Genomic DNA, 19,719 nt, shown 5'->3' with positions numbered 1-19,719 from the left:
CAAGCAGGTACCAAATGTTAGTTTTTGGGGTTTTTTTGGTTTTTAAGTTTAATTTTAAAAATTGGCCTTTTTGTGATGTTGTTTCTGGTTGTGGGAATGTTTTTGATTTCAATTATTTGTAATTTAATTTATTTTTTATTCTAATCAAATAAAATGAACTTTTAAACTTCACTTTCATCAGCTTCTGAAACCGCCTAACAATGGCAAACCAAATAAGCAGAAGCCATTTGTTGCTAGAGGCCCAACCAATGAAAGGATGCAGGCTGTTGTGGATGCTTTCAAACATTCTTGGAATGTTAGTTGGTTGGTTTGTTTGGCTGTCGGTCGGTTGGCTGGTTGGTTGGTTGGTTGGTTGGCTGATTGGTTGATTGATTGATTAAGACTGATTGGTTGTTTGATAAATATAAAAATAACAATTAATGCCATAAATAATAATTAATAGTAAACATAAAAAAACACTAGAATTACAAGAAATATGCATGGGGCTATGATGAATTGAAACCGCTGTCTAAAACATTCTCTATGTGGTTCAATCTAGGCTTAACCATTGTTGACTCTCTTGATACATTGTATATTATGGGCCTTCTGAATGGTTTGTATGTATGTGCACTTGTATGTACACTTGTATGCATGTTTGCATGGATGTTTGTACGTATGTCTGTATGTATATGTACAGTGCACTTGTATGTAAGTTTGTATGTATGTCTGTATGGATGTTTGTATGTATGTCTGTATGGATGTTTATATGTATGTTTGTGTGTTTTGGTTGTTTGCTTCATGTTGTTCTTACTACAAATTTATATCAATTTCAGTGCTGTTGTTTTCGTTTGTTGTCTTCAAAGTCGATTGTTAGGATGACACCACAACAATCAGTCATATCACCGCAACCATCATCATCATTACAGCCACCACTATCATCATCATCATCATCACAACAGCTATCTTCATCATTATTATCATTAAAACCATTATTATCATCAAAACCATCATTATCATCACAACCATCATCATCATGACCTACAGAATTTGAAGAGGCGAAAAGTTGGGTGGCGAACAGTTTGAGTTTTGACAGAGGTAGCAACATCAACTTATTTGAGTGCACCATCAGAGTTCTTGGGGGTCTCCTTAGTGCATTCCATCTCTCTGGCGATAGCATCTTCTTGAAGAAAGCTGTTAGTTGAGTATCTGGTTGGTTGGTTGGCTGGCTAGTTGGTTGGTTGATTGGCTAGATGATTGATTGATTGGTTGGTTGATTGATTGGTTGGTTGATTGATTGGTTGGTTGATCGGCTAGATGATTGATTGATTGGCTGGTTGATTGATTGATTGGCTAGATGATTGATTGATTGACTGATTGATTAGCTGGTTTTTTGGCTTGTTGGTTGGCGGGTTGGTTAGTTTGATCGTTGGTATTGTGGATAATGTCTGATGACTTTTGTAATCATTCCTACAGCAAGAGTTAGGTGACAAACTGATGCCTGCGTTTGATACTAGCTCAGGTTATTTTCTTTTTTTTTCCACTTCTTTTTCTTCTTCTTTTCAATCATTTGTTCGTTCTTTCGGATAACCATCTATCTTTTCAATCAATCACTCATTTTTTCTGTTATTCATTCGCTCGTTTCTTCATTAACTCATTCGGTCGATCATCAGTTCAATCAGAAATTTAGTCTTTCATCAATTAAGCCATTCTCTGTCACTCATTCATTTATTCATTCCGTAAATTATTCAACCAATCAAACACTCAACCACTCTATTCAATCAACCAACTAATCAATCACTTATCCATTCAATCAATTAACCATTCAATCAATTAACCATTCAATCAATTAACCAGGAGTTCCATTTTCTGATGTAGACTTCAGCTCGAACCGAGGTCACAACCCAGCCTGGGGTAGCGAGAGTTCAACATCCGAAGTGTCGACCATTCAGTTGGAGTTCATTGATCTCTCTCGTGTCACCAACGATCCTAAATATGAGGTGATGATGATGAGGATGTCAATGGTGATGGTGATGATGTAAATGATGATGGTGGTTGTGATGATGTTGCTTCCACATTCATACACGTATTCACTTGGCCAATCAATTAGTCACTGAATCAATCAACCAATTAATCAATCAACCAATTAATCAATCAACCACTCAATCAATCATTCACTCAATCAATCAACCAGAAAGCTGCCATGCGAGTGACAAAGCACCTACACAACCTGTACAAGAAGCAGGGCTTGGTGCCGATCTACATCAACCCGAGCACCGGGGCTTTCAGACAATCGGCCACCATCACCTTTGGTGCCAGGGGGGATAGTTATTACGAATATCTACTGAAGATCTGGATGCTTACCGGAGATTCTGAGTTGGTTGATTGGTTGAGTAGGAAGTGGTTGCATGGTTGATTGATTGGTTGGTTTGTATGTTGATTGGTTAAGTATGAGGTGGTTGAGTGGTTTGTATGTTGATTGGTTGAGTAGGAGGTGGTTCATTGGTTGTATGATTTGTATGTTGATTGGTTTGTGAGTTGGTTTGTTGATTGGCGGGTAGTTGATGATTGGCTGATTGGTTTGCTGATTGGGTGGGGTGTTGTTTTTTGATTGGTCTCGACCAACCAATCAATCGACAAACCACTAACTCAACCAACCAGCGCGGCTAGCGACTACATAGAAGCCATGAAAGGTATGGAGGAACTTTTGCTGAGAGAAACTTCAGCTAGCAAGCTTCTATACGTTGGAGAGTTATTGGCTGGCAACAATTTTAGTCCCAAAATGGTTTTTGTTGTTGTTGTTGTTGTTTGGTGGAGTTTTTGATGGTGATTTTATTTTTTATTGTCAGGATCACTTGGTTTGTTTCCTTGGGGGCAATTTAGCCCTGGCAGCTAGCAAAGGTCTTGAAAGGTCAAAGTTCATGACATTCGGTCGAAGGTTAATAACTTATTTTAATGTTTAATCGATCAGCTTGTCAAACAATCTGCCTGTTTGTCGCACATACTGTATAAATTCATTGACAACTAATCACTGACGGACTCATATACACACACCTGCACGGAGTTTAACAATGGAATGGTGACTCGTATGTCAACTAACCTTTCAACCAAGCAACTCACCGACCAATTGACCACCCAACCAACCAATCAATCGACCAATCAACCAACTGACCAACCACAGGCTGACAGATACCTGTATAGAGTTCTATAATAGAATGAAGACGGGTTTGAGCCCTGAAATTGTTCATTTCAACACGCAAAAAAATTCCACCATTCAACAAGAAATGTTTGTCAAGGTGATATCTTCCCCTACTACTACCATTTATAATAATAATTATTATAATAATATTATATTATTAATAATAATTTTTATAGTCGTCACCACCCCCATCATCATCGTCATCATCATCATCACCGCCATAGACAGCAGATTCACACAACCTGCAAAGACCTGAAACCATCGAAAGCCTCTTCTATCTCTACAGACTGACTGGAAATAAAACGTACCAAGACGTCGGCTGGAAGATTTTTCAAGTTCGTACATAAATATGCAAGATATAGACACACACACGTGCACACATTTATAGGTGTACACAAAAACATATCTCATAAGTACGAATAAGTGCGTACGCCACTACGCATTGAATGATATACACTCTCGAAGAAATACCCAGACAGACGAATACACAGGCGTACAGACGCATACACACACACACACAGACAAACGCAAACACACACACGCAGACAAACACACACACACGCCTAAACCTTCAGGCCTTCGAAAAGTATACAAAAGTAGAAGGGGGCTATACCTCAATAGGGAATGTACAGAACCCCGCAAACGTGCAGCCGAGAAACAAGATGGAGAGTTTCTGGCTGTCGGAAACGTTGAAATACTTCTACCTCTTATTCACTGACGATCCAAACTACGTCTCACTGAATGAGTACATATTCAACACGGAGGCTCATTTGATACCCTTCAGCTATAGCTCGCCTAGACTCGGCGACTACTTCAATGACGATGCTGGAAAGATAAGAGTAACGATAAAACCTAAAAATAGTAATAATAATAATAATAATAACGTTAATAATAATAGTGATAATGATAATTATGGTAATGTGAATGACGATCACGAAGATGATAACAATAAATGATGATGATGGTGGTGATGTTAAAGAGAGTATCTAAGAAGATTATTATCATTATCATTGCTCTTTTGATTTTTTTTATTATGTTTGTTATTGTTATTATTATTATTATTATTATTATTGATATTTTCGTTATGGTTATTAATACAGTTTCGTATTTCTTATTTTAAAAAACTGTTAATATTAAAAAGGTTTTGGTTGACTCAAAGATAAATTAATTTCATTCAAGTTGCACGTTGTTCTACTATAAGCAAATTGCCTGACATTGAATTCATTCATTCATTTATTCGTTCGTTTCATCATATATCACTAAATATATCTGTGTGTATATATATATATATATATATATATATATATCACTCTGTGTGTATATATATATCTGTATATATATATATATATATCAATCAAATCAATCTTCGTTAGGACGTTTGTGTATATATATATATATATATGTGTGTGTGTGTGTGTGTGTGTATTTTTCGTTAATATTGACCGAATTTGTCTAATTTACTGTATTAAGTAAAATGAAGTACAGATTGTTAAGATGTTATTAGTCTCGTTATTATTATTATTACTGATCTTATTATTTTTAATCTTATTATTATTATTTACCTAAATCTACCGAAATCTAATCTAAATCTGGGGGAACTAGGTCTCTGGACGCTAAACGAAGATTGATTATTATTATTATTGATTGATTAATTATTATTATTATTGATTGATTAATTATTATTATTATTATTTGAGAGGTTAGTTAGTTAGTGATGAATGCAAAAGCGTGTATGACACCACTTCCGAGTCATTCCATATAAAGATTTATTATTATTATTCTTGTTATTTATTATTATTGTTGTTGATTGATTTAATAATTTATTATTTTTATTCATTTTTGATTGATTTTTTTTCATTTCTAATTCAAGATCCTATCATATGATAAAATGCAACTTATAATTTATTCCATCGTTTCGTTGGCTTTTCACACCTAGACAACATAAACACACACACAAACACACACACACACACACACATTGTACATACATATAAGGTTTAATGATTGACGTGCCGATCCTAAAGTAATGTAAGTTATGGTTGATTAATGAGTGTTTAGATTCGCACATCACACAGCGTGTCCGTTGTTAAAACTTGAAAACATTAAAGAAAACTGTAAAATAAAACATACACGCATCAACCAACCATCCATTCAATCAATCAATCAATCAACCAACCATTCAATCAATCACTTTCCAGATCAATCAGTCAGAAATTTTCACACTGGTGTTAGTTTGCTACTTCTATTTCTACCTTTTAGCAATAAGTTGAAAGCAATTGTATCTTCTCAGTGTGCTATATTCATTTCCAAATGCAGACAAAGATATAATGCATGTGTACATGTAATGTATATATGTAATGCACATATATATATATATATATATATATATATATATATATATATACATATATATATATATATTTACAATAAGATAATATTATTGTTAGCAATAACGATAATTATGAATTAACAACAATAGCACAGTTAACTTGAAAAATAATTTAAAAATAATTTCAATATGGTACTATACATATACATAAATATAAATATATATATATATGACAATATAAGCATACAATACAATAATGACAACAATTATAAAGTTATAGCATTCTACAAATTTATTTTAGTATAAATATCCCTTTTCAAGCATCAGAATTTAAATGGTAGTGACACACACGCCCACACACACACACACACAGAGAGAGAGACACAGATACATACAATTACACATACACTCCTACATACAGAGACATATGCAATGCTACATATACATGCCCAGTCACATACAAACATAGTCATCCCATTCATTTATACACATGCATGCGTGCATGTATAATTCATTCGTTGCTTTACATAGTTTAAAAATTACAATTTCCAGATTAGCACATTTACAACTTTACAAAATTGCACACTTAACAAGACATTTTAATTTGTAGAATTCGATATTGTAGGTAATGTACAATTTAAACTTTACACTCAAAGTAGCAAATTCATTTACATATCACTTAGCCAATTTTCTTTACATTTTTCTCCACAAACATTACACACATTTACTATTTTACAAAACTCTCCCTCTCCCTCTCTCTCCTCAAAATTGTTTTACGTAGTGCGCACCTTTCCGGGGATGTAATTTTTATCAATAGTCGGCTCCAGTAGGAACATGTGTAGGCATTTCTCGTTCTGTGCTAGTGGGTGACCTGCTACCCTGATGATCAAGATAAAAAAATTATACCACCCCAAATTATAGTAATGTAATAATAATATAATTACATAATAAGAATAATAATATAGCATACTAAAGATGATGATTACAGTTTACCTTGTATGTTGAGTTGAAAAACGATGATGATGAACATGAAAAGAATTACACTGGCGATAAAAAGACGATTAAAAGTTTAGAAACCATCAGACATAATGGTAAAAACAGTAAATTAATTCAGATTACAAATAAGTATTGACATTTTTTTCAATTAATTGAATAAAAGTAAGAATAATGATGATGATGATAGTGGTGGTGATAGTGGTGATGGTAATAGTTTTTAGAATGAAAACTAATCACAGACTTGTTGATAAAAATCTCTAGTCCTTTCCTACGTTCCTCGATGAATTCCTCGTCAAACAAACCGTCATCAGATCTGAAAGGTAGCTGTCGGCCCCAGGCCTTTCCCGGTAGCATAGGTACCACAATCTAACATAATTTAATTTATTATCTTTTTTTAGATGCTATTTATAAATAAGTGATTGTCAGTGCAAATGATTGTTAATAATACTACCTGAATTGTTTTAAGAAATAAACAATTAGTGATTTATTTTAGCACAATATTTTTTACAAAAATTATTCTGTATAAATAATGTGGAAAGAAATGGTCAGTGAAGATGAAAGGGAGGGTATATAAAGCATGTGTGAGAGCAGCGATGGTATATGGTGGTGAAACTTGGGTGTTGAGGAGAGAGGAGGAAAGTGTACTGCAGAGGGCTGAAAGAGCTATGGTGAGGATGATGTGTGGGGTTAAAGTGAAGGATAGGAGGAGTAGTACAGAGCTGATGTCAATGATGGGACTGAATGAGGACATTGTGACATTGATAAGGAGATCGAGATTGTTATAGTATGGACATGTGTTGAGAAGGGATGAAAGGGTCGGGATTAGGCGAGCGTTGGAGTTCGAGGTTGAAGGAGTGGTAGGAAGGGGTCATCCGCGATTGGGATGGAGAGAGCAGGTGGAGAAGGACAGGGTAAAAGCTGGGTTGCGTGATACTGAGGCGAGTGACAGATGTGGATGGCGTTGAGGGGTATTTCGGTTTCATCATAGGTAGCCAAACGGCAACCCCCGATCTCGGGGAAAATGTCGTCTAAACGTGTGTTGTTGTTGTTGTATTCTGTATAAATTAATTTTCAATATTCTTTAATTTTAAATTTTTGATTGACAGATCATTCATTTTTATATGTTAATTTTAGAAATTTCAATTTAGAAGACAGATATTATTGGGAAAAAAATTCACAAATCTGTAACCTTGCTGTCTCTTTCAAGCTCAGCAGCCAGCCAATCGAAATCACTGTACCTTCGACGGACAGACGATTCTTTGATTTTAAAAACTGGCAAATTAGTCTAAAAAAAGTGTGAAGATTAACATTAAATTAGTTTTCAGTAGCACTACCATTGATTCATCAGTTGAAATTTTAATAATTTTTATTTTAATCTGAAATTTTAAAAAAAAATTTTTGTAAGAATAGTTTAATCTGTTGAATACAATTAAAATAAATTATTGTTGGATTTTAGTTAGACCAATCGGAAAAATAGGCAGGCGACGCCCACCATCCCACACCCACAGGATCAAAAAATTCAATTGGACTAAAAATAAACTATTTCTTTGAACTAGAACTTTTTTATTTGGGAAAAAAATCTCAAACAAACCTTCATACGAATTTCATAATCCGTGTACCTCTTCTTACCCAATCCGTGGGTTTCCGGATTTATTACGTCAATTTCGAGAAAATTAGCCGGGGGAGCGTAAGCATCATCTAAAGTTTGCTTTTTCGGCTGAATTCTAGCAGTAGCTGCAGTGCTAGCCATTATTTTTTTTATTACTTAATAATATTTTACTTTATTGAAAAATTTAATTAAATTTAATAATCGCAGAACAAAAATACACATCGGATGATAATTAATAACAACGAACTATTAATAAAATTTAAGACGAAAACTCTTGTGACCTCTTTTTTAGCGATTAATTTAACAATTTTATCAAACTCTTCATAAAAAGTTTTTTCTATATAAAATTAAATAAATTAAAATAAATTCAATTGATTTTCAATTTTAAATAATCATTTTCAGCATAGACAATGGCAGAGATGAAATAAATTCAACTTTGTTTTAGTTGTTACCTAAATTAAGTTTTAATTAAAAAATATATATGGCGGAGCGCTATTTTTAAATTTCCACTTTAGTTCTCCGTTTTTTTGTCGTAAACTTTCGATTTAAATAATAATAAACAAATGATATCTTCATTTGTTTTATTACTTAAAAATAGATCATTGTTAGATCACAAATTTTTAGTGACAGAGCTGAATTGAACAGAAAAAACTAAGATCTAGGAAATATTTAGTTTAAAATTTAATAATTAATTTAACAAAAATTTACTAGTAATTAATTAAAAATAAATACTAAATTATTATTAAATAAATATTAAATAGGACCTAAAAAAATAACTTAAATGCCAAGACTAGTCCAGTTAAAAAATTTTTTTAATCTTAAGACTTAAAGTCACTAGACATTAGAGTTTCTTGCTTTAGTAAAATAGATTTAGAGTTAGTTTGGAGTAGTAGCTCAGTAGTCCCTAATAAAAAATGACCTCATCCAGTCAGGCAGCATTGGTGAAAGATTTTCAAAAATGGCTGACAGAGACGATGCACATACCGGAGAATAATAAATTCAACATTCATCTCAGACCAGACGACTGCAAAGTGTTAGCTATCTAGATAGAATAATATATGCCATGGATTGATCAATGTTTTTTTTGGTGTAATATTTGTAATTTATTCTAAAAATAGTATTTCAAAACAAATTTCTACTTTATTTATATGTGACTATGGCTGTTTGTATGTTTTATTTTATCATTAAGATGAATGATTTGAAAAAAACATGCTATATCTTTCTATCTATATATTCTATGTGTACTATGTATGTCTTTATGTGTATGTGTGTGCACATTTGTGTGTTTTTATGTATGTATCTGTGTTTGTACCTATGTATATAAGATGAATGATATATAAGTCTATATGATTGGATGTGAAATTTGTCAATTTATTCAAGACACATCAGAAATTAATTATATTATTTTTCTAATTATTATGGTATAATTATTAATTTAATATATTTCACTATTATTTAAGTAATTAATTTTAATTATGTAGGTTTATGTCTGATAAATATAAGCATATCTGGCAGTACATTGTTAGAAACATCAGACCAGCCAAGTGAGCCTTTAAAATAATTATATTATTATTATTATTAATTATTATTATTAATTATTATTATTAATTATTATTATTAATTATTATTATTAATTATTATTATTTATTAATAGTAATAATAATTATTATTTTATTTTTATTACTCACAGTGAAGTCAAGAAGATCAAAGGAAATTTGTTAATGTAGGTTATGATGGTGGTGATGATGATGACGACGATGATAATTGTGGTTATGATTGGTGATGACGACAATGATGATGATGATGACCTGATTGGTGATGATGGTGATGCTTCTGTTGGTGATGACAATATGGTGATGATGAAGATGATGAGTCTTATGCTGATAATGATTAAGAAGATGATTGTTATGACGATGATGATGATGATGATTATCAAATTCAAACTTCAGATCCTCGTCCAATAAAAATAAAGACACAAAAACCTTAGATAAAAATGTCTGCCAATCAAAAAAGAGCACTTCCGGTGACGATAATTATGATGATGATGATGAAAAAATGCGTCACATGACCAAAGAACTTGATAAAATTGAAAGAGAAAATTCCGAAATTGATGATTCTATAGTGATTCTGTGCAAAGATATTGATAGGATTAAAAAAGAAATTATAGATCAACGTTAATGATGATGATGATGATGATGAAGTAGATGACGATGATGATAATGATGATGATGATGAAGAAGAAGAAGAAAAGGATGATGATAATGATAAAGATGACGATAATGATGATGATGATGATGAAGATAATGATGATGATAACTTATTCATTCATCCCCGTATACATGCATTCATTCATTCATTCAGTCATTCGTACATTCAAGCTTTCATTCATTGATTCATTCGTGCATTCATTCACTCGTATGCAGAATTGATATGTAATAAAAGAAAGACAGAAGTGATTAATCAGTCAATCATGAACAAATTGAATGATGAAATGAAGAAATCATTGGAAGAAAGAAAGGATGGTTTGAATGAACTAATGATGATGGTGGATGAAAGAATTAAGAAGTTGGATGATGTTAGGAGGTGAGCGAGCGAGTGAATGAATAAATTGATTAGTGAATGAATGAATAAAAGCAGGAATGAACGAATGAAAGAACCACTGACTCAACAGTTGCTTGAGTGTGCCTGTGTTTGAATGAATGTATGAATGAAAGAATGAATAGATGAATTAGTGAATTACTGTTTGATAGAATGAATGGGGGTGAACAAATGAATGAATCATCGTCATCATGATTTTTTTCATTTAAGAAAATCTGAAGCCAATGAGAATAGTCCTAAAGCGAGAAGAATCTACAATGATGATAACGACGATGATAACAAGGTTAGCAACGTTTAAATTATGTTTAGTATTATTCTTATTGTTGTTATTATTATTATTGTTGTTGTTATTATTATTATTATTATTATTATTTATCATCATCATCATCATTAAAAGGTTAAGCACCTGACAACCTGTTGCGCAATGGTTGAAGATTACTATCACAAATCTTTCTTGAAAGCTGTCAATCACAATTGGTTGAGGTTTTTATTATTATTTATTATTATTATCATTATAATTATTATTATTATTATTATTATTATTATTATTAGTCAGCAGTTAAAAATAGAAGATGAAGTCAAACTTTTAGTGGAGAAATCTACACCCTATCAAACCGTCTCACTGTTGGCTGATTCAATGGACCAATCACATCGCAGGCTCGGTCAGATCTTGGCCAATCAAAAGTCAGGGGGTTTTAAATTAAATACTAATTTATTCATTTTATTATTGTCAATGTTTTTTTTATTAGTATTGGCAAAGTTAACATTGTTTTCATATTTTTTACCAAAAAGAAATTTGGCAAAGTCATCCCAATTGAACAAAGTCCTCTACGTTAGTTCGTGTGTGTGTGTGCGTCCGTGCGTGCGTGTGTGTTTGTGTGTGTGTGTTTTTTTTATGATGTTAATTCAAAAATAGAAACTAAAAGAAGAGATAGCCGAGAGATGTATGGTGACGGAACGACTGAAGAACGAAACTTATTTTGATGAAAGAATGAATGATGGCCTGAATGAGGCTTGCAGACAGCTAATTCTACAGCAAAGGCCGCATTGTGAAAAGATATTGTTAGTAGTTGCATGTATATATGCACACGTACATACACGCACACACAGCCCATACATACACACACATACATACACATACATTCATATACACACACACACACATACATACATACACAATTACCTCCTCTTTTCATTTTGCAGATACAATACATTTTAATGTCGGTATTGATATTGGCAATACCATTTCTACCCTGACAAATACATGGAGTTTTTCAATCCCACAGGGAAAGCTTTGAACTTGAAAAACGTTCGGCCATCTTGAAAGGTGCCATCTTGAAATTAGAAGGTCACGTGAAGAGGCTGACTAAGGAAATTCAGGAAGGTCAAAATAAACAGGAAATGGTTAATTCAAAATTTCAAAAGATAGTGGATACTAAAAAGACATTGGCTAGTTTTTTCATTACTGTTATTATTGATATTATTATCATCATTGCTATTGTTATTGTTGTTATTATTATTGTTATTATTATTATTATTGTTTTTATTCATGTTATTTATAGATGGACAAAGAGAAATTATTTCTTAATATGAAAGCCAATAGCTCATTGTACAACCAATCCATCCTATCGCACCAGAATAAGGTTTAGTTCTTTTTTAAACACTTTTTTCATCCAAATCCAAACAAATTTATTCTTTTTAATTATTTATTTATAATTATTAGTTGATAATCTTACCGCCGTTAATTATCATTCTTATTATGATTATTCATATTTTTATTGTTCTTTTCTAACCTATCAGATAGTCAGTTATGTAAGAAGAGAGCTGGTTGGTCAGTTTAAATATCCAACCTGCCAATCACAGCGCTTGTTATATAATGAAGCTGAACTCTTCAACTGGATTGGACTTAATAAATATAAGCTGATGTCAGCCTCTTTATGTTAATTAAATTATTATTTTCAGTATTATTTCTATCCTTAGTAACAATGTTGCAATGTTATTTTTCATTCTAAGTGCTGGCAACCAATCAAATGCGAGTATTCACGAGTTGCTAATTAATGAGGCATGGCCTTATACGAAGGCAACCAATGATGTTTTAGATATTCTGGAATTACCCAGTTATAAAGTTAGTAGACTGTGTTTTTGTGAAGTTGATTACCTAACTGTAATAAATCATTGTTACTGTTGTCTTGAGAAGTAGCGTTATTGATTATTATTTTGTGTCATATTTTCCAGTCTTCTGATGGCCTGCTACTCTTCATAGCTGCGACCATACTGGGTGTAGGCTTGGATTCGTGCCAACACGCTCGCCTGCGCCAGTCCGGATCCATTGGCTTTGGGAGTTCAATTCATTCGCAACAAATTTGTAGCCTGGTTGACGAGTTGAAAAGTAAATTCTTTTGATGAAATGTTTATTATTTTTCGGAATTTCGATGAAAATTTCGTGTGTGAAGATTTTCTATGTAAATCGATTTGGCCAAAATTATTTTTTGGTTTCGCATTTCTCTAACTTGTTTAGATGACGTTTTTTTGATTAGATCATTTCCGGGCAACAATTTGTTATCAATCTTCAACTACCAACGCACATGTGTATATATATATATATATATATATATATATATATATATATATATATATATATATATATCGGTCATTTACTGTTAAAAATAATTTTATTTTGTCGAAGTAATAATATGTTGAGGTACCTGACGATTAATTGTTTTCATTTATTTGGAAAAATAGTTTTTTTTTTCTCGTGAAAATAAACTCAGATTTGGGTGTAAAGCTATCTATTGCTGAAAAACAGCACATTGAAACGTACCAGCCAATGATAGTCTCTCGGATCAATCAATCTCAACAAGCATTGGCTGCCTGTGCCCGAATCAATAGAAACCTCTCCGATTGGTTAGATAATTTTTTCAATCACGTTTCTGATTGGTTGGATAATTCTTTTCAATCAACCAATCGAACACTTAGTTATCATTGCGTAATTTTTGTCTTGATTTTTCAGTTCTAATTTTTTTTAATCAGTGCGTTATGCATAATTTGCTGTTTACTGTCATATTATTATTAACTACAATCAATCAATTAGTTTGTAAAGCGCTTTTTTTCATTTTTCTCCAGGTGGATTCAGCCAGCCCAGCATTTAGTTCCTTGGATATTAGTGGATGAACTGAATGTAAAAGGATGGCTGGATAGATGGAATGCAATAATAAATAAATTGAAACAGAAGAAGAATATTAAACCGATCAAATGAATTCTATAAAAATTAAATCATTTAACGTTTAATTTCATGAATAGAATAATTGAATAGATGGATGCATTCTCTATTGTTGTACTGTTAATATGATTGACTTTTTTAATTTTCAGTTTTTTATTTTATACAAAAGATTTGATAAAGTTGATAAAACCTGGATGAAGTTATTTCAGTTATTATTATTTTGTAAGGCAAGGGTGGCAAACACACATGCCAGACATGAGCAAAAAAAGGAGCCACAAATTTTCTCTCGGGTCTAAAAAGTTTGTTATTTAAGTACATATGCGGCCCATCAAAGGTAAAATGGCTCTCAATGCGGCCCTCAGCAAAAAGTTTACCCACCCCTGTTGTAAGGCCAAGTTTAAGACAATATCGGTTGTTCTGCTTTTTAGAAATTCGCATATTTGTGGAGCTAAAAAAAATTTAATCAAACAAAAAAAATGATATACACTTCAAGAACAATTTATATTTAACCAAATAAAATGGATATTTTGGATAAATGTTTACATTAAATCTGTTTAGATTTTAAACGCAAGGGACGCCATATAAGTTACCGTAGAAATAACAACTGGAACATCACTTAAATTTTAATTCTACTGTCAGATGACCAAATAAAACCTGATTTTTCTTGTCTAAATCGGTTATTTAATTTATTTTTTCTCTAACAATTAAATAAAATATTCAATATTAATTTTAATAAATATCGATAAAACCGAGGATTTTCTCTATTTGTAAGGTTTGCAGTAGTTTTTTTTAAATATTTACTTAAACTACAAAAAACATTCTTTCCAGATTATTTTGATTTTTTTACATAAAATTAAATCCATCAACTAACTTATTTGGATAAAATGTTTGCAAAAATGATGTAAAATCATCACTTTTTTTAATTTATGACGGCAAACTAATACTTTATTATTTGTTTATAATACCATTGTGATTGACTAATTAATTCACCACAATTCACATCACATGTTTTTTCTTAATTAATGTGCTTGCATGTGTTGGTTAGTCATTTTGTATTTTTGCTCATTAAATTAATGATTGAATAAATGGATAAATTTGTTAATGGTTGAATTGTTGAATGAATGAATTATCAATTATGAATAGTAAAATGAAAAAATAAATGATTTTTTATATTGCTTCAGGCAGTTTAAACCTAATTAGCTAGATTATTCCACTCATACAAGAACATACAATTGTGTAGTACCTGTAGAATACTCATGTGATATGAGTGAATATATAATATATATACTATATATACTTTATATAACCAATGTCTGTATATGCATATTAAAATGTGTATGTATATATGTATGTATGCATGAATATTTGTATTGTACATGATATATGGATGGATGTATATGCATAAATATTTTTTTATACTAGAAGTATAAGTATTTGCTCTGGTTATAACTAGTTTGAGTAAAATAAGCAAATGTTGCTTTACTCTCTATTATTGCTCTGGTGATGGTATTTTCAATGTCAAATTTGACTGTTGTAGCATACTTTAGAATTTAATTTCATCAATTTTGGCTTTATTTTATCTTAAATTTTTTATTACCATTTTAGTAAATGTTGCTTTAATTTTAATGTTAGTTGGAGCATTTATTATTTAATACTAACTTCTTTATAAGTAGTATTTTGTATTATTAATCAATTACAAGTATTTTTTTTATAAAAAGTTTTTATTACAACTTATACCTTTTGGTTTATTTTATGTATCTATCTATCTATCTATCTATCTATCTATCTATCTATCTATCTATCTATCTATCTATCTATCTATCTATCTATCTATCTATCTATCTATCTATCTATCTATCTAGCTAGCTAGCTAGCTAGCTATCTATCTATCTAACTATCTATCTATCTATCTATCTATCTATCTATCCATCCATCCATCCATCTATCTATCTATCCATCTATCTATCCATCTATCTATCTATCTATCTATCTATCCTATCAATTTGAATAGTGTATGTTTAATAATAATATAACTGTTAATGGGATGTGATTATTAAATGAGTTGTTTATTTGTTATTTTTATTATTTATTTATATATTTATTATAATATATTATTATTGCATATTATTTATCTTTTTATAGATTTTCAAAGAATTGTAATTTAAAAAACTTAGAATTTTAAATTATGGCTGATCGAAGAGACAAAAAGGAAAAAGAATATGGATCTGTCTATGCGGTTTCTGGGCCTGGTTGGTTTCCCATAAATATTTTATTAATTATGTCTCGATTGTCATTTTTTTAACAATTAACAAATTTTCAAGTTTAAATTGTAAATTTAACAAAAATGAAATATTTAATCACGAATTATATACAGTAAAATTAACAAAAACTAAATACACATAACTTAAAATAAAAATTAATTGTCTATACAGTCGTCACAGCTCAGCAGATGTCTGGCTCTGCCATGTACGAGTTAGTGAGAGTCGGTCATTTTGAGTTAGTCGGAGAGATTATTAGACTGGAAGGCGACATGGCTACCATACAAGTCTACGAAGAAACCTGTTTGTAATTTCTTGTACATACTCTCTCTTCTTTTCTCTTTCTCTCTCTCTCTCTTTCTCTCTCTTTCTTCTTTCTTTCTCTCTCCCATAAACATTCATGTATGTTTGTTTTTATTTTATAGCCGGTGTAACAGTTGGAGATCCAGTATTGAGAACAGGGAAACCATTGTCTGTGGAGTTGGGACCTGGAATAATGGGCAACATATTTGATGGTCTGTGTTTGTGTACGTGCGTCTGTGTGTACGTCTGTGTGTGTGTGTGTGTGTACGTCTGTATGTGTGTGTGTGTGTGTGTGTGCGGCGTGTTTGTGTGTTTGTTTGTTTGCTTATAAGTATTTATTTAACATCTTATGAATTTTTACTTGTTTGGAATGTATGTATGTGTATGTATGTATGGTTGTGTGTGTGTGTGTTTGTTTATATATATGTATGTATGTGTATTTTATATATTTAGCATTGTAATTATTTATTAATATTACGTAGGCATACAAAGACCACTGAAAGATATTAACGAACTAACGAAGAGTATATACATTCCAAAAGGTTGCTATGATGATGTTCTGATGATGTTCTGCTGATGGTTGATAGTGATGGTGATGAAGAGGATGACGTCATGACGGCGTGATGGCTCAATGGTTAAAGGCGCCTGGTCGTGCTATTGCAATGACTGGGTTCGAATACAAAGAGATCCCCGCCTATCATATGCAATGTGTATGATGCGTGGTTTGCACGCGTATTCATATGCGCTGTGTGTGTTTGTCGTTGAAACCTCTGAAACCTCTGAGAGAGAGTAACCTTTAACCTTTTACTCATTTTTAATTAGGTGTCAACATTCCGAGCTTAGATCAGCAAGTGCAGTATCTATTCCAGCCCGAGAAGTCTACCAAAGTTTGTTGATTGGTTGATTGATTGATCAGTTGATTGATTAGTTGATTGATCAACACACAAACACACACACAGGTAGGCTCACACTTAACAGGCGGGGACATATTCGGCCACGTTAGAGAAAACACCCTGGTCATCCACTTCATAATGGTGCCCCCAAAGGTCAAGGGCACTGTCAAGTTCATTGCCCAACCTGGAAACTACACCATACAGGTGTGCTGCTTGCTATGATTATTATTTCTGTCTGTTGTTATTATTATTTTTATTGTTTTTGTTTTTCGTGAAAAGACTTTTTACCAGTCCGTCTAAATCGTGAGTTGTTGAATAAACGACAGCGCAATTGTTGTTTTAATCCATGTGCAAATATTTGAAATTTTGATATGAAGATAAATATGCATCTACGTGTGTGTGGACCATACTTGCTGACACACATGTCAGTGCCTTCTGGGAAGTAACAGCGCTATATACAAATTAGCATTAACTACTAGAATACTGTTGATTAGGCTCTATATAAATTAGCTATTTACTGGCGATTAAGCGCTGTATAAATCTCGTAAGCGTCGTCGTCGTCGTCGTTACTGTTGTAATTTGCTCTAAATTTTTTAATCATTCATTTAGAGAAAATGTTAATAATGATAAAACAACGCAGGAAAAGTTATTGGAATTAGAGTTCGACAACCAAGTGACCCATCTGACTATGATGCAGGTCTGGCCCGTCAGGACTATGAGGCCCTATAACGAAAAACTGGCTGCCAATCATCCACTCTTGACTGGGCTTAGGTACATTTGTCTGTCTGTGCGTGTGTGTTTGTTTGTTTGTTTGTGTGTGTATTTGTGTGTGTGTGTGACACTCGTAAAGATAAATACCTATGTTTAATTGTTCAGGGTATTGGACGCCCTGTTTCCGTGCGTTCAGGGCGGTACCACGGCTATCCCGGGAGCTTTTGGCTGTGGAAAAACCGTAATATCCCAATCCCTATCCAAGTATTCCAACTCGGATATCGTTATTTATGTGGGATGTGGCGAGAGGGGCAATGAGATGTCAGAAGTACTCAGGGATTTTCCAGAAGTATGCTCTTGTTTTTGTGTTTGTGTGTGTGGCGGTTGTTTGTTTGTTTGTGTGGTAATGTTGTTTGTTTGTTTATTTGTGTGGTATTGTTGTTTGTTTGTTTGTTTGTTTGTGTGGTGTTATGTTGTTGTTTGTGTGGTTTTTTTTGTTGTTTGGTTTGTTCGTTTTTATTTGTTACTTGTTTGCGACTAGCACATATTATAGGAATTTATTTCGTTTTCGTATCGTCGATTTCGTTATAAAAATTATCATTATTGATTGATTGGCTGATTGAATGATTAGTTGATTGGTTGATTGATTTGTTGATTGATCGATTGATTGATTGATTGATTGATTGATTGATTGATTGATTGATTGATTGATTGATTGATTGATTGATTGACAGCTGACCATGGAAGTGAACGGCAAGACAGAATCAATCATGAAGCGAACGTCACTTGTAGCTAACACGTCAAACATGCCGGTGGCCGCCAGGGAAGCTTCCATTTATACTGGTCTGTCGTTCTCTCCTTCATTCCTTCCTGCATTTATTTATTTATTTATTCACTCTTACATTCATTCATTCGTTCTTTCACGCATTCAAATTTTCATTTATTTTAGGTATAACACTGTCTGAGTATTTCAGGGACATGGGTTACAATGTTGCTATGATGGCCGATTCAACCTCTAGGTAAGTTTTTTCTTATTTGTTTGTTTGATTGATTGATCGATCGATCGAGCGATTGATTGATTGATTGATTGATCGATTGATTGATTGATTGATTGATCTAAATGGATTGACGAAATCAATAGTAATTTTTAATAACTTTCCAACACCGATGAACTTACATACAATCCCAAACAACTAACCAATCAATCGACACACGATCCACAATCTCACACATATATAGATGGGCTGAGGCTCTCAGAGAAATTTCGGGGCGTCTGGCGGAGATGCCCGCTGATTCGGGCTACCCCGCCTACCTGGGGGCCAGACTGGCGTCATTCTACGAAAGGGCGGGGAGGGTCAAATGTCTGGGCAACCCTGAAAGAGAGGGCAGCGTGACAATTGTTGGCGCGTTAGTTTTTTTTTCGTTCTGGTCGATCCGTTGATTTGTTATTGATTGGTTGGTTGGTTGGTTGGTTGGTTGGTTGGTTGGTTGGTTGGTTGGTTGGTTGGTTGGTTGGTTGGTTGGTTGGTTGGTTGGTTGGTTGGTTGGTTGGTTGGTTGGTTGGTTGGTTGGTTGGTTGGTTGGTTGGTTGGTTGGTTGGTTGGTTGGTTGGTTGGTTGGTTGGTTG

General features: G+C 32.7%; 4 protein-coding genes across 4 annotated transcripts in view; 3 read left to right on the top strand and 1 right to left on the bottom strand.

Annotated features, from left to right (window-relative positions):
* Positions 1 to 247: 247 nt before the first annotated feature.
* HELRODRAFT_113976 (hypothetical protein) lies at positions 248 to 4,131 on the top strand (the record flags this gene model as incomplete). The annotated part of the gene is made up of 11 exons (XM_009025495.1): positions 248 to 295; positions 463 to 592; positions 1,024 to 1,172; positions 1,453 to 1,498; positions 1,834 to 1,976; positions 2,171 to 2,352; positions 2,638 to 2,761; positions 2,826 to 2,914; positions 3,158 to 3,272; positions 3,400 to 3,510; positions 3,751 to 4,131. The coding sequence occupies exons 1-11, from the start codon at positions 257 to 259 to the stop codon at positions 4,129 to 4,131; spliced, it is 1,509 nt and encodes a 502-aa protein (XP_009023743.1). The 5' UTR covers positions 248 to 256.
* A 1,320-nt stretch (positions 4,132 to 5,451) lies between these two features.
* HELRODRAFT_101841 (hypothetical protein) lies at positions 5,452 to 8,309 on the bottom strand. Its single transcript, XM_009025494.1, has 5 exons — positions 8,092 to 8,309; positions 7,690 to 7,785; positions 6,742 to 6,866; positions 5,558 to 6,383; positions 5,452 to 5,519 (listed from the first exon to the last, which is right to left on the bottom strand). Exons 1-4 carry the CDS (start codon positions 8,248 to 8,250, stop codon positions 6,278 to 6,280), a joined length of 486 nt encoding a protein of 161 aa, XP_009023742.1. The 5' UTR covers positions 8,251 to 8,309; the 3' UTR covers positions 5,452 to 5,519; positions 5,558 to 6,277.
* A 714-nt stretch (positions 8,310 to 9,023) lies between these two features.
* On the top strand, positions 9,024 to 13,963 carry HELRODRAFT_177270 (hypothetical protein; the record flags this gene model as incomplete). The annotated part of the gene is made up of 15 exons (XM_009025493.1): positions 9,024 to 9,142; positions 9,591 to 9,653; positions 9,800 to 9,832; positions 10,059 to 10,282; positions 10,533 to 10,692; positions 10,918 to 10,990; positions 11,105 to 11,190; positions 11,260 to 11,391; positions 11,994 to 12,111; positions 12,270 to 12,350; positions 12,508 to 12,632; positions 12,688 to 12,832; positions 12,943 to 13,096; positions 13,479 to 13,611; positions 13,831 to 13,963. The coding sequence occupies 15 exons, from the start codon at positions 9,024 to 9,026 to the stop codon at positions 13,961 to 13,963; spliced, it is 1,779 nt and encodes a 592-aa protein (XP_009023741.1).
* Positions 13,964 to 16,112: 2,149 nt separating this feature from the next.
* The window catches only part of HELRODRAFT_157496 (hypothetical protein), a gene marked incomplete at both ends in the record, with an annotated part of 5,566 nt that continues 1,959 nt past the window's right edge, over positions 16,113 to 19,719 (top strand). Inside the window, 11 exons of the mRNA XM_009025492.1 lie at positions 16,113 to 16,176; positions 16,360 to 16,488; positions 16,611 to 16,700; positions 16,971 to 17,030; positions 17,311 to 17,375; positions 17,448 to 17,585; positions 18,022 to 18,152; positions 18,258 to 18,441; positions 18,827 to 18,935; positions 19,042 to 19,111; positions 19,332 to 19,528. Coding sequence (XP_009023740.1) covers positions 16,113 to 16,176; positions 16,360 to 16,488; positions 16,611 to 16,700; positions 16,971 to 17,030; positions 17,311 to 17,375; positions 17,448 to 17,585; positions 18,022 to 18,152; positions 18,258 to 18,441; positions 18,827 to 18,935; positions 19,042 to 19,111; positions 19,332 to 19,528 — 1,237 coding nt within the window. The remainder of the gene's footprint in view (positions 16,177 to 16,359; positions 16,489 to 16,610; positions 16,701 to 16,970; positions 17,031 to 17,310; positions 17,376 to 17,447; positions 17,586 to 18,021; positions 18,153 to 18,257; positions 18,442 to 18,826; positions 18,936 to 19,041; positions 19,112 to 19,331; positions 19,529 to 19,719) is intronic.

This window comes from Helobdella robusta (genome assembly GCF_000326865.2).
Source record: "Helobdella robusta unplaced genomic scaffold HELROscaffold_42, whole genome shotgun sequence".
In the NCBI taxonomy this organism is placed as follows: Eukaryota; Metazoa; Annelida; class Clitellata; order Rhynchobdellida; family Glossiphoniidae; genus Helobdella; species Helobdella robusta.
Note: the sequence above shows the minus strand (reverse complement) of the source record. Positions and strands in the feature narration are given on the sequence as shown.

Coding starts and splice junctions, on each gene's coding strand:
- HELRODRAFT_101841 (XM_009025494.1), bottom strand. CDS start 8,250: ATGGCTAGCACTGCAGCTACTGCTAGAATTCAGCCGAAAAAGCAAACT. Junction 7,786..8,091: donor ATTATGAAATTCGTATGAAG/GTTTGTTTGAGA, acceptor CACTTTTTTTAG/ACTAATTTGCCAGTTTTTAA. Junction 6,867..7,689: donor AGCTTGAAAGAGACAGCAAG/GTTACAGATTTG, acceptor AAATTATGTTAG/ATTGTGGTACCTATGCTACC.